Below are 14474 nucleotides of genomic sequence, written 5' to 3'. Positions count from 1 at the left end.
CTAAACATTGACTTTGAATTCACCAGATCAAGATTTCCTATCTCAATTCTGATTTTGTGTTTTTCTTGGAAATTCTGTCTGATTCTAGGATGGTTCTATGGTGTAATTTGCATATCCTACAATCACACAATCTTATCAGAAAATTGGAAGATTTAGATTTGTCTGTGAACTGTAGGTAACCATCTATATCTATCTGGCAAGCAGGGATATACACAGCAGGACATACAGGAGACCAGAGTGTAGAGTTCAGCAGGGTATATAAGAGATTATAAACTCTGGTTCAGAAGGGTATATAGGAGATTATAAACTCTGGTTCAGCAGGTTCAGCAGGACATGTAGGAGATTATAAACTCTGGTTCAGCAGGGTATATAGGAGATTATAAACTCTGGTTCAGCAGGACATATAGGAGATTATAAACTCTGGTTCAGTAGGGTATATAGGAGATTATAAACTCTGGTTCAGCAGGGTATATAGGAGATTACAAACTCTGGTTCAGTAGGGTATATAGGAGATTATAAACTCTGGTTCAGTAGGGTATATAGGAGATTATAAACTCTGGTTCAGTAGGGTATATAGGAGATTATAAACTCTGGTTCAGTAGGGTATATAGGAGATTATAAACTCTGGTTCAGTAGGGTATATAGGGGATTATAAACTCTGGTTCAGTAGGGTATATAGGAGATTATAAACTCTGGTTCAGTAGGGTATATAGGAGATTATAAACTCTGGTTCAGTAGGGTATATAGGGGATTATAAACTCTGGTTCAGTAGGGTATATAGGAGATTATAAACTCTGGTTCAGTAGGGTATATAGGAGATTATAAACTCTGGTTCAGTAGGGTATATAGGAGATTATAAACTCTGGTTCAGTAGGGTATATAGGAGATTATAAACTCTGGTTCAGCAGGACATATAGGAGATTATAAACTCTGGTTCAGCAGGTTCAGCAGGACATGTAGGAGATTATAAACTCTGGTTCAGCAGGGCATATAGGAGATTATAAACTTGGTTCAGCAGGTTCAGCAGGACATGTAGGAGATTATAAACTCTGGTTCAGCAGGGTATATAGGAGATTATAAACTCTGGTTCAGCAGGACATATAGGGGATTATAAACTCTAGTTCAGTAGGGTGTATAGGAGATTATAAACTCTGGTTCAGTAGGGTGTATAGGAGATTATAAACTCTGGTTCAGAAGGGTATATAGGAGATTATAAACTCTAGTTCAGCAGGGCATATAGGAGATTATAAACTCTGGTTCAGAAGGGTATATAGGAGATTATAAACTCTAGTTCAGCAGGGCATATAGGAGATTATAAACTCTGGTTCAGAAGGGTATATAGGGGATTATAAACTCTGGTTCAGTAGGGTGTATAGGAGATTATAAACTCTGGTTCAGAAGGGTATATAGGAGATTATAAACTCTAGTTCAGCAGGACATATAGGAGATTATAAACTCTGGTTCAGTAGGGTATATAGGAGATTATAAACTCTGGTTCAGAAGGGTATATAGGAGATTATAAACTCTAGTTCAGCAGGACATATAGGAGATTATAAACTCTGGTTCAGCAGGACATATAGGAGATTATAAACTCTGGTTCAGTAGGGTATATAGGAGATTATAAACTCTAGTTCAGCAGGGCATATAGGAGATTATAAACTCTGGTTCAGAAGGGTATATAGGAGATTATAAACTCTGGTTCAGCAGGTTCAGCAGGACATGTAGGAGATTATAAACTCTGGTTCAGCAGGGCATATAGGAGATTATAAACTCTGGTTCAGCAGGTTCAGCAGGACATGTAGGAGATTATAAACTCTGGTTCAGCAGGGCATATAGGAGATTATAAACTCTGGTTCAGCAGGGTATATAGGAGATTATAAACTCTGGTTCAGCAGGACATATAGGAGATTATAAACTCTGGTTCAGTAGGGTATATAGGAGATTATAAACTCTAGTTCAGCAGGGCATATAGGAGATTATAAACTCTGGTTCAGAAGGGTATATAGGAGATTATAAACTCTGGTTCAGCAGGTTCAGCAGGACATGTAGGAGATTATAAACTCTGGTTCAGCAGGGCATATAGGAGATTATAAACTCTGGTTCAGCAGGTTCAGCAGGACATGTAGGAGATTATAAACTCTGGTTCAGCAGGGCATATAGGAGATTATAAACTCTGGTTCAGAAGGGTATATAGGAGATTATAAACTCTGGTTCAGCAGGGTATATAGGAGATTATAAACTCTGGTTCAGCAGGACATATAGGAGATTATAAACTCTGGTTCAGTAGGGTATATAGGAGATTATAAACTCTGGTTCAGAAGGGTATATAGGAGATTATAAACTCTGGTTCAGAAGGGTATATAGGAGATTATAAACTCTGGTTCAGCAGGGTATATAGGAGATTATAAACTCTGGTTCAGCAGGGCATATAGGAGATTATAAACTCTGGTTCAGCAGGTTCAGCAGGACATGTAGGAGATTATAAACTCTGGTTCAGCAGGGCATATAGGAGATTATAAACTCTGGTTCAGCAGGTTCAGCAGGACATGTAGGAGATTATAAACTCTGGTTCAGCAGGGCATATAGGAGATTATAAACTCTGGTTCAGCAGGTTCAGCAGGACATGTAGGAGATTATAAACTCTGGTTCAGCAGGACTTATTGGACAGGAGACGGAGAGTTTAAATTCTGACTTGTCAGACAAATAGATATTTAAAGATATAAATAGATTCCTGATATAGAGATCAACAAAACGTCTTGTAGAATTTGATCTTACATGTTTCACAAAACAAACCATGTATGATAAAACTGCCATATTTCGGAGAACTTGTCTGATGAATATTCATTAAAGCAGAAGGTTTTTCGTGCAGTAGATTCTGTATCTAACCCTACCAAACTAATGCATAGCAATTGAGGGCTGTTGTGATCCAATAAGCCAATGCAGCCACCACGGACTGATAGACACTCAACCTGATTGTCATGGAAAATATATGTAAATATTTGTTTTCAAATGACCATTCTTTGATTTCCTATTGCACCTTCAGTGACAAGGAAATTAATTGTGTATTCCTTGAGGTACTATTTATTACTGGTACTGATTGGGAAGTCATGGCCGAACAGTGCACGCCCTGATACAGTTTTGTAAAATATCCATCGATATCACTTTTCCTTGCTCCTCTTTTTATCTGCTGATTCCCTAATGACTAGTGGTCATCGTTTGATAGGGCCAGATGATCGGCCGAACGTAATAGGTTCACCCTATCGCTAAAACCTTACTTTCAAATTATGACACCATATTGTAAAAATGATTTAAATTTAAAGAGTAGAGAAGTGTCCGTCCAGCTGCCACAGCAGGATGCTATTAAGTGGAGCGCCTTCTCTGTTATTTTATCTCGGCGTGACGGTACAAGTGGCCCGAATAGTTTTAAGTAACGGTTCAGGATCTTCATGAAGAACAATAGTCTCAGATTCACTGAGCGAAATTGGAGGAAATTAAAGTTAATCATATCGCCATAATCACTGCCTTGGAGGTATTTTCTATTGATTCCCCGAGGAAGGTCAGGAAGTTCAATTGTGTTTCCATAATCATATCCTTAAAGAGTAACAGAGCAGTCATGCTGCATAATTTACTGACAAAATATGGCGTTTTCCTCAACACTGAGTGTATGGGGCATTGTGCACTCATGGCCGTTGTTATGGATGTCTACACAACCTAAACTGCGCCATGGAAACATGCAAAACGCCAGTCAGATTAACATAACACATTCTCCAGGAACTGAATACAAATTAAAACATGACAAAGTATTTCTGTCTAATTTCAGCAATCTGCAAACAAGGCTTGTTTACAAAAGAGAACTGAGATATTATACTCAAGTTTTGTGTTCTATATGATAATGTTCCGTTTTTTTAGAAACAAATAGCCTATAATAGAAGAAAATTACAGGGAGTTATCAAGGCATTCTCAAAGGCATATTCAGCCTGAAATCGACATTAAACTTCAGTAAACAATCCCAGATTGGAAATACTACTGTCCCAGTTAGGTGATTACAAGCCTTTGGTATGTGCCTTGTTTTGACACAGCCATTAGATGGGAATTTCGAAACTACCAAATTACTGACTTTGACATTAGTGTACGTCTAGGTACCTCTGGGTTGGAAAAAATATGGACTTAAGAAAATATGTTTATGAAATAAAGATTATATTTCCCAGTTCGCCAGTCACAGGTACTAACTTTAAAATCCAAGATACAGTCAAACACTGTTGTGTTGAACTTTGATGTGTCGAGCTTACGTTTCTCTGAAAGTAAAAGCTTGGTGCCTCATTCATCATTTTTGCTTGCGCCAACTTGAAGTATTTACTAGGGCTGTTACGATTCACTCGTATAATTCGGTGATGTCACTAGAATTGAATATTTACCAAAAAAATAAAAGACTGCAACCAAGAGTCAGTCATGAGCATTTACATACCCTGTACCTAAAAATATCCATAAAAACTTATTATATGCATAGATTTCTTTAAAAAAAAAACACTCTTATGGATTTAATTTGACAGTAATGTGGTCACTGGTCATTGTCACATTTGAGCAGATACTAGTACCTGGGTAAGTGCAGTTGTGAATGTATAATATAATAATAATTAACTCTGTCAACATGGTCAAACCATGTCAAATATTGTATTTTGTTATTGTTTCACTGAATATCAGCAATAATACATCAACTGCTGTCTAGTTATAGTGTTCGTGAATACATATTCGTATTCATTACCCTATATTCGTGATCATATTCGCCTCATAGTGTATTTGTTGCAGTCCTAGTATTTACGAAGGTGCCTTCAACTTCGACATAGTGTTTGGCTCTATATCCCTGATGTAGATAATATTCTTAAACTTTGACATCTCATTTAAAGCTAAACTAAAAGTATTCTCCTTGCCTCTGTTGTTTGGAAACCCAACAGTGTATTCATTCTGTTAAACCCTGTTAATCTTGACCCTTTTAATTCCACAATAACATCTTCCAGATGATTAAACCCCACCTTCCAGATGATCAAACCCCACTGTCCAGATGATCAAACCCAACTGTCCAGATGATCAAACCCCACCTTTCAGATAATCAAACCCCATCTTCCAGATGATCAAACCCATCTTCCAGATGATCAAAAACAACCTTCCAGATGATCAAACCTCACCTTCCAGATAATCAAACCCCACCTTCCAGATGATGAAACCCCACCTTCCAGTTGATGAAACCCCACCTTCCAGGTGATCAAACCCCACCTTCCAGATAATCAAACCCAATCTTCCAGATGATCAAACCCCACCTTCCAGATGATCAAACCCCACCTTCCAGATGATCAAACCCCACCTTCCATATGATCAAAAAACACCTTCCATATTATTAAAAAACACCTTCCAGATGATCAAACCCTACCTTCCAGATGATCAAACCCCACCGTCCGGATAATCAAACCCCACTGTCCAGATGATCAAACCCCACTGTCCAGATGATCAAACCCAACTGTCCAGATGACCAAACCCCACCTTCCAGATGATCAAACCCCACCTTCCAGATGATCAAACCCCACTGTCCAGATGATCAAACCCAACTGTCCAGATGACCAAACCCCACCTTCCAGATAATCAAACCCAACCTTCAAGATAATCAAACCCCACCTTCCAGATGATCAAACCCCACCTTCCAGATTATCAAAAAACACCTTCCAGATGATCAAACCCTACCTTCCAGATGATCAAACCCCACCTTCCACATTATCAAAAACAACCTTCCAGATGATCAAACCCCACCTTCCAGATAATCAAACCCCACCTTCCAGATAATCAAACCCAATCTTCCAGATGATCAAACCCCACCATCCAGATGATCAAATCCCAACTTCCTGATGATCAAACCCCACCTTCCAGATGATCAAACCCCACCTTCCAGATGATCAAACCCCACAAACCAGATGTTCAAAACCTTCCTTCCAGATGATCAAACCCCACCTTCCAGATGATCAAACCCAACCTTCCAGATGGTCAAACCCTACCTTTCAGATGATCAAACCCCACTTTCCAGAATGTTCTTGAGGGATATCAAGATTATTCAACATGTTCAAAGGGACATTATTCCTGTACCCAAGATTTGTGGATCTGTTTTGCAGTGTTACCTGGGAACTCCACTGTAGATTCCATTTGTACTTTTTAGGAACTTTCTGTAAGATTAACTTCTGAAACTGCCACAACAAATATCAGATTTCCTTAGCTCCTTTACAACGTGCTTGACAACAATAGGAGAAATGGTCCTTATTTACTTACATGCCTTAAGGGAAATTAACGCATGTTTGTAAAAACAGACTCGGGTTGCAATGCACGATATCTCTTAACCTCTACAGGTTCAAGGTCACAAGGTCAAGGGTTGTAACAAAGAGGTCAAGGGGGACACACTGGGGGTGGGAGTGTTGTGCATCTGGGGGGACTACCTCCCACCCCGGGTGTTCTCACACCCTCCCCCTAACTAGACACACACACTTGACAAGTCTCCTGCTTTGTCCTTGAATCCAACATCGTCATGTATGTCAAGTCCGAGTCATGCCATGTCATTGCAGAGTCTCTAGGAATAACCATGTATTGCACCCAGCACATTCCACAATCCGTTGCAGTTTGTACCAATTACCCAAGACAATTCTCTTTTCAAAATTTTAAATTGAAAAACTACAAGAATGTTGAAGGAATCTGAACTGATTACCAAGGGAACACATGGAGAAGAAGACTACCAAAACCACATGCAAGCCTTTCTGTTGTTGTGTCACATTCAATACAGGTGATACATCTACGTATACACCTCCCAGTCTGTAGGGATAAATGACAATAAATCTTAACACCCACTTATGGCTTCTAAATATATCATGCCCGTTTTTGATGCATGTCAATATGATCCTGCTCAAGTGATTTGAAGTTACTTTTTTTTATAAAATGCATGTTTTTTACAAATGTCTTAATGTGGGAAAGAATATAGACACAAAAAATACGATATCAAATGTCTCCTAATAATCTCAAAACAAATAGGAGAAAAAAGATAAAATATATTTTCGACGAATGTGTGGAATAGCCCCAGTGTGTTCTCTGTGAGACCCGTCATCTTGCTTCTAATACACATCTCAGTATAGCCCCAGTGTGTTCTCTGTGAGACCCGTCATCTTGCTTCTAATACACATCTCAGTATAACCCTAGTGTGTTCTCTGTGAGACCTGTCATCTTGCTTTTAATACACATCTCAGTATAACCCCAGTGTGTTCTCTGTGAGACCCGTCATCTTGCTTCTAATACACATCTCAGTATAGCCCCAGTGTGAGACCTGTCATCTTGCTTCTAATACACATCTCAGTATAACCCCAGTGTGTTCTCTGTGAGACCGTCATCTTGCTTCTAATACACATCTCAGTATAACCCTAGTGTGTTCTCTGTGGGACCGTCATCTTGCTTCTAATACACATCTCAGTATAACCCCAGTGTGTTCTCTGTGAGACCTGTCATCTTGCTATTAATACACATCTAAGTATAACCCCAGTGTGTTCTCTGTGAGACCCGTCATCTTGCTTCTAATACACATCTCAGTATAACCCCAGTGTGTTCTCTGTGAGACCTGTCATCTTGCTTTTAATACACATCTCAGTATAACCTCAGTGTGTTCTCTGTGAGACCCGTCATCTTGCTTCTAATTCACATCTCAGTATAGCCCCAGTGTGTTCTCTGTGAGACCTGTCATCTTGCTTCTAATACACATCTCAGTATCGTCCCAGTGTGTTCTCTGTGAGACCGTCATCTTGCTTCTAATTCACATCTCAGTATAACCCAAGTGTGTTCTCTGTGAGATCTGTCATCTTGCTTCTAATACACATCTCAGTATAACCCCAGTGTGTTCTCTGTGAGACCGTCATCTTGCTTCTAATACACATCTCAGTATAGCCCCAGTGTGTTCTCTGTGAGACCTGTCATCTTGCTTCTAATACACATCTCAGTATAACCCCAGTGTGTTCTCTGTGAGACCCGTCATCTTGCTTCTAATACACATCTCAGTATAGCCCCAGTGTGTTCTCTGTGAGACCTGTCATCTTGCTTCTAATACACATCTCAGTATAACCCCAGTGTGTTCTCTGTGAGACCTGTCATCTTGCTTCTAATACACATCTCAGTATAACCCCAGTGTGTTCTCTGTGAGACCCGTCATCTTGCTTCTAATACACATTTCAGTATAGCCCCAGTGTGTTCTCTGTGAGACCTGTCATCTTGCTTCTAATACACATCTCAGTATAACCCCAGTGTGTTCTCTGTGGGACCCGTCATCTTGCTTCTAATACACATTTCAGTATAGCCCCAGTGTGTTCTCTGTGAGACCTGTCATCTTGCTTCTAATACACATCTCAGTATAGTCCCAGTTCATCACAGGACAACAATGACTGCCAACACTAGACGGCCGCCACCATCTGGTGTTTGCACTAGGCACCACTTTGTCCCCAGACTTGGGGAGTACGACCAGTGTGACAGATTCTCTACATTAATTTTCATTAGTGGTCTGCACTTGTCAGCACTTCCCCATCCTGGGGAGTGACGGAGTGCTTCACATCATCTGGGATAAACTTTGATCTACTCACATGAAAAACATGGCGACCTCTGACCTGGTATGAAGTAATTATCACCATATCACCGACGTAATCGCAGTACATGGAAGCGAGCATACCATGCTGATATGAGGGAATGGAGTCCTGCACTGCAGATACCAACCCACTTCCTCACACTTTCAAACAAGGAAACAGAAAGTTGTAGTTTCCAAACCACTTTGAACGTTCACTGAAGAACCTGTCTAATTATACAGATCACTGATGGGTTTTACAAGATGATATTCCTGGATTTGTCAGCGCCATTGACAACACTTAGTCAATGAAAACATGCCTTAAAAATTTATTTTTTTTTTCCTCGAATTTCTTTTTCCTCTTCTGCTGTGAATCAAGCAAAGACTTGGTTAGTTTGATCTAGACTTGCTAGGCTTTTAGTAAAAAAAAATACCCCAAAATTATAAATTCCAGTCATGATGCAGGACGAGGATGGAGGCCTGCAGCTCCAGTTCCAAGCCGGTCTGGTCTGTCGATGATGGAGTGACCGAAGAGTGAGTACTATCAGCTCCATAGACACCTTGGTTTCACCAAGTTTGAAACGTCAACCCTATAAGTGACTCCGGGTTTTACTGACACATGTTGTCATACAACTGCAATACTGCTCAAAACCTCAATGAACTAACTCAGTCTATGTATATATGACGTTTTCTAATGGTAAATATGGAAATAGGACTGTGACTGATAAAAGTATCTGAAAAAGAAACGATTACATAAATGTATACTACTCAAAAGAAGTTAAGGAACACCTGGGCCCACTTGCACAAAGCGATCTTAGCGCTAAGATGATCAGAGCTCCCATACTTTAACATAGGCTTACGATATCGATAGCCTTAGTGCTAAGATTCCTTTGTGCAAGTGGGCCCTGATCTTTCACGTGACTGTAGTCAGTATGTCATGGCGTGACAGAGTAACTCTAGCCATATGAAGGAATTGGGTGTTCTTTGACTTCTATACAGTATATATGCTGTATTAAGTTAACCTCATCTGGATTGAATCACGTAGCGCTAAGTAAGATGCTGGTGCTATGCAACAACATCAGTTCTAATATGGATGGTTAGGACTGAATGATGACGACAAATTAATACGATTTCTAAATGTTGAATCTTCGATCATAATCTAACTTGTGAATGTTGAATGAAAAATATAGACGTTGAATGCTAATGCTAAATAGTAATAACGGATGAATGATGATCAAACATTGAATGCTAAGTCTGAACACAAAATGGTTGATTTGAATGTTGAATGTAATTATCGAACACAGAAATCTAAATGAAAGCAGTTATTAAAACATTGAATATTGATAAACACACAGCTTCTGGGACCCCCAAACTTTCATAATCATGGAATATGAGACAGATACGATGATATGATAATATGATGGTAATACCCGCTCACTTGAGATACCTCAAGATGTGGCACAAGTTTATCTTAATCCTTTCAAAATGAGTTCCAATATGTCATCTTTGCTTGCCACAGCTAAGACTTGAGAGTAGTATCCTATTTGATAACGTCCTATCGCCAGATGGAGAAGCTAGCCCTACCAGGTTAAACATCCTAAATTCTCCTGATGTGATAATGGCAAACCCTTAACTGGTAGCGGCGCTGGAACCATGATGTATCATCCACTAGACTGGGTAGTAAATAAGCACAAACATATTACAGAAAGCATTACCCTGGGCCATCAAAAGACTTATCCTGTAAGTAATACATACATCATACTCTATCTGACGAGAGGGCTTCAAGGGGAGATAATCACACATAAATAGTGAAACTCCTTCACTGAAGCTGACACAACAAAACACAACTATCTACAGTTCTAGGATCTGTAATAAGGGGAAATATCTTCACAAGCAATTTTTTTTTTTCCTTGAAAATAACTTATTTCATTCCCAGTAATTCTTTGTGCACATGATGTAGTGATTTACATATCCATCAATTGTTTCATCACACATTGATGAGGATTTAAAAAAATGAATAAAAAATTCAATTCTCTTTTTCATGTCTTCCAAATCTTCCCTTCATGTTTTCTTTTACAGTTATATTTCTCTTATATTACCGTATTCGACGTAATAAGCGCCCTGCTCTAATAAGCGCCCACGGTGATATTTGCTAATATATTGGTTAGTGAACAATCCCAATTAGCACCCCTCTGATTGATTAATGTACACAAGACTTATTTTTGGGTGAAATACGCACTCGTGTGTTATATGCACCCTTAATTATAGGCAATTAAATTCTGGAAAAATATATCTGTCGTGTAACATTTCAGGCTGTCAGCATATACCAGGAAATTGATCTTTCAACTATTTTTTTCACCAAAATAATATTCTAATAAGACAACCCTATTTCTAATTTTGAGAGTGCCCTGGGCGCTTATTACGTCGAATACTGTACCTGAAAAACAAAAGGTTAGTTTCACCAAACACTATCATGCCATGCTGTGCACTTACGAATGCAGGTACGGCCGTCAGCGTGTAACCTTTGACCTTTGGGGCATTCACAGCTGAAGCCTCCCTTAGTATTGAGACACTTATGTTGACATCCACCGTTATGGTTAGCACATTCATCGATGTCTGAAACCGTTACACAGGTATACGGATACATACAGATATAGACATAGATATATACCGATATATACGGATATATAAATATATATATATTAGGGCTGGGACGGGTAACTTGGGTACCCGGGTCGGGTGGGTACTGAGTAGGACCCGGGTACCCACAGGTCTACCTGTGATATATTGTTTAATGACAAAAATTATCTAGAACTCTATGGTTACACTACAAGTCACAAATGTTCGCATTTCTTTCTGACTATGCACCCATTCCTTCTGATTTTTCATATGGTTGAATAAAATAAAACTCATAAATAATTCAAATTGAGTGTATGAATGACCAGATTGTTAAATACATGTGTCTAAATACGTTTTGCCAGGGCTATGCTAAAAATGTTCCCGATCGGACGTTTTGAGACATCTCCTGAGACCTACAGTGGGTACCCGGGTAGGGTTGGGTGATAGGGGGGTGGGTACCCGGGTAGTAAATTTGGACTCATCCCAGCCCTGATATATATATATATATATATACATACAGATATATACACAGGTATATTTGTGAGTGAGTTAGTCCGATTTCACCCACACTCAGCAATACTAGAGCTGAATCCTGGAGGCTTAATTCAGCCAGATGCTTTGTTTGTTTATTTGTTTGTTTGTTGTTTAACACCGCACTCAGCAATATTCCAGCTATATAACAGTGGTCTGTATAAATAATCGAGTCTGGACCCGACAATCCAGGGACTGACATCATGAGCATCAATCCACACAAGTGGGATACGATAACATGCATGAACAAAGTCAGCGATCCTGACAATCCGATCCCGTTAGTCGCCTCTTATGATAAGCATAGTCGCCTCTTACGGCAAGCATGGGTTGCTGAAGACTTATTCTAACCCGGATCTTCATGGGTCTCAGCCAGATGCAGTAAACCAATGGTCAACAGTGCAATAAAAGATATTGTCAAGTACGATGACCAAACACCAGTGGTTAACGTTGTGAGCATCAATATTTTACAAGGGTGTTATTAAACAAAGAATTACAAAGAAATGTGATGAACCATCCACCGGAGATTGTTGCTTGGTTCCTTGAGTTGCCATTTATCACATGACATCTCTACAACAGACATGTCCCTCGCCCTCCTTGGTCACAATATGGCTGGAATATTGCCGATGTGACATTAAATATTAATTCCCTTATTCTGGACAGACTCATGGAACAGACTGTTACAGGTAACATGGAAACCGTTATCCTATATCTGTTATCCGTAACCCCACATCAACCATGCTATACGTCAGTTATCCAATATAAAGGTGAAAAGTCACATGACCTACCTTGACATTGCTTTCCCTCTGAGTTGAGTTCGAAGCCCCGGGGACATTTGCACTGGTAGGAGCCGATGGTGTTGCTGCAGTCACTCTGACAGCCGCCGTTGTTGATGCTGCACTCGTTGACATCTGCAACATGAACAAAAACAGACATGTCAATGCTGAGTCTAATGACGCGACACAAGGTTCTGTAGCTCACCTTACCCTGACATGGAACACAAGAGAGACTTTCAACCAGTTCTTGGGTTACACAAGATAGCTCACCTAACCCTGACATGGAACACAAGAGAGACCTTCTGCCAGTTCTGGGGTTACACAAGATAGCTCACCTAACCCTATATATATGTGTGTGTACTTGTATCAGATGTGTGTGTTTCAAATAAATGTGTGTGTTTGAAATAGATGTGTGTGTTTCAAATAAATGTGTGTGTTTGAAACAGATGTGTGTGTTTCAAATAAATGAGCCTGGTTGTAACAGATGTGTTTGTTTTGTTTGTTTGTTTGTTTGTTGTTTAATGCCGCACTCAGCAATATTCCAGCTATATGAAGGTGGTGATCATCTGGCCCAGGCTTTATTATTTACCATCATCATACAGTTGGAATAACAAACAACAAACACAAACACAAACACAAACACAAACACAAACACAGAATGAGATTACAGTGTTGAAAGTCTTTAATCAAGATGTCGTGTTACTCGGAATGAAGGGTGGTGGTCATGTTTTCAACAGTGCACCACAACACAAGACCAACGTGTCCCGGACCCGTGAAGATTCCGGGGTAGAATAGGTCTTCAGCAACCCATACTTGCCGTAAAAGGCGACTATGCTTGTCGTAAAAGGCGACTAACGGGATCGGGTGGTCAGGCTCGCTGACTTGGTTGACACATGTCATCGATCCCAATCGCGTGGATCGATGCACATGATGTCAATCACTGGATTGTCTGGTCCAGACTCGATTATTTTACAGACCGCTGTCATATAGCTGGAATATTGCTGAGTGCGGCGTTAAACAACAAACAAACAAACAAACAATGTGTCCCGGCATGAAACCCTGCACCATATACTCTCACAGATTTCTACTCTAACATGTACAACTGATCCCATTAATCTCCTGTTGCTGACTACATACATATCTCATTCAGACATGTTTGATGACAATAGATGTGCAACCCTGTGACAATTGATGTTTTCTTTCATGTTTTGACAAATACCCAGTGTCAACTGCCAGTTCTGTAAACACCACCTGTGCTTGACCACCTGGGCTGACCCCACAGAGCTAGTTCACCTTGCCTGACCCCTCAAACAGGCAGGGAGGAGACAGTAGGGAGGAAATGCTAGTTCACATTGTCTGACCCCTCAAAACAGGGAGGGAGAAGGCACTGGTTCACCTTGCCTGTCCCCTCAAACCAGGGAGGGAGGAGATGCTAGTTCACTTTGTCTGACCCCTCAAGACAGGGAGAGAGAAGGCACTGGTTCACCATGGCTCACCCATCAAACCAAGGAGGGAGGAGACAGAGGTTCACCTTGCCTGACCCCACCAGCTGTGATGGCAGATAGAAGGACAGTGTACTTCCTGGGTTCATCACGCTATACCACATTGAAACTATTAGACCTTCGGGCCACAACTTTAAACACCTGCCTTGTGATGTGTCCTGATGACCAGTTACTGTCCCCAAGGTGGAAAAGGGTGGGGACAGTCGACTACCTTGCCTGACCCTGCCAGTTTCAGGAGGGAGGCAGGTGTGGACAGCAGTTCCCACTGTCTGACCCCTCTCCAGCAGGGGGAGGGACCATATTGAAACTATTAGCCGATCTGGCCATAATTGTAGACAAACGCTTTGTGATGTGATTACTGATGACCAATTACTGACCACTTTATGACCATAACTTGTTAACTAGTGGCATGTGTTGTGATTAGGG

The 14474-nt window shown here is 40.3% G+C and overlaps 1 protein-coding gene across 11 annotated transcripts in view; it reads right to left on the bottom strand.

Annotated features, from left to right (window-relative positions):
* Window positions 1-14474, bottom strand: part of LOC124152559 (multiple epidermal growth factor-like domains protein 6) — a 317625-nt gene that overhangs the window by 109360 nt on the left and 193791 nt on the right. For all 11 annotated transcript variants that reach the window (XM_048394515.1, XM_048394508.1, XM_048394506.1 and 8 more), the window contains exons 5-6: window positions 12559-12681; window positions 11117-11239 (exon numbers count right to left, since the gene is read on the bottom strand). In XM_048394515.1, the coding sequence (XP_048250472.1) occupies window positions 11117-11239; window positions 12559-12681 (246 nt within the window). The remainder of the gene's footprint in view (window positions 1-11116; window positions 11240-12558; window positions 12682-14474) is intronic.

Source organism: Haliotis rufescens, unplaced genomic scaffold (assembly GCF_023055435.1).
Source record: "Haliotis rufescens isolate VD_foot unplaced genomic scaffold, xgHalRufe1.0.p SCAF_13, whole genome shotgun sequence".
Classification (NCBI taxonomy): Eukaryota; Metazoa; Mollusca; class Gastropoda; order Lepetellida; family Haliotidae; genus Haliotis; species Haliotis rufescens.
Note: the sequence above shows the minus strand (reverse complement) of the source record. Positions and strands in the feature narration are given on the sequence as shown.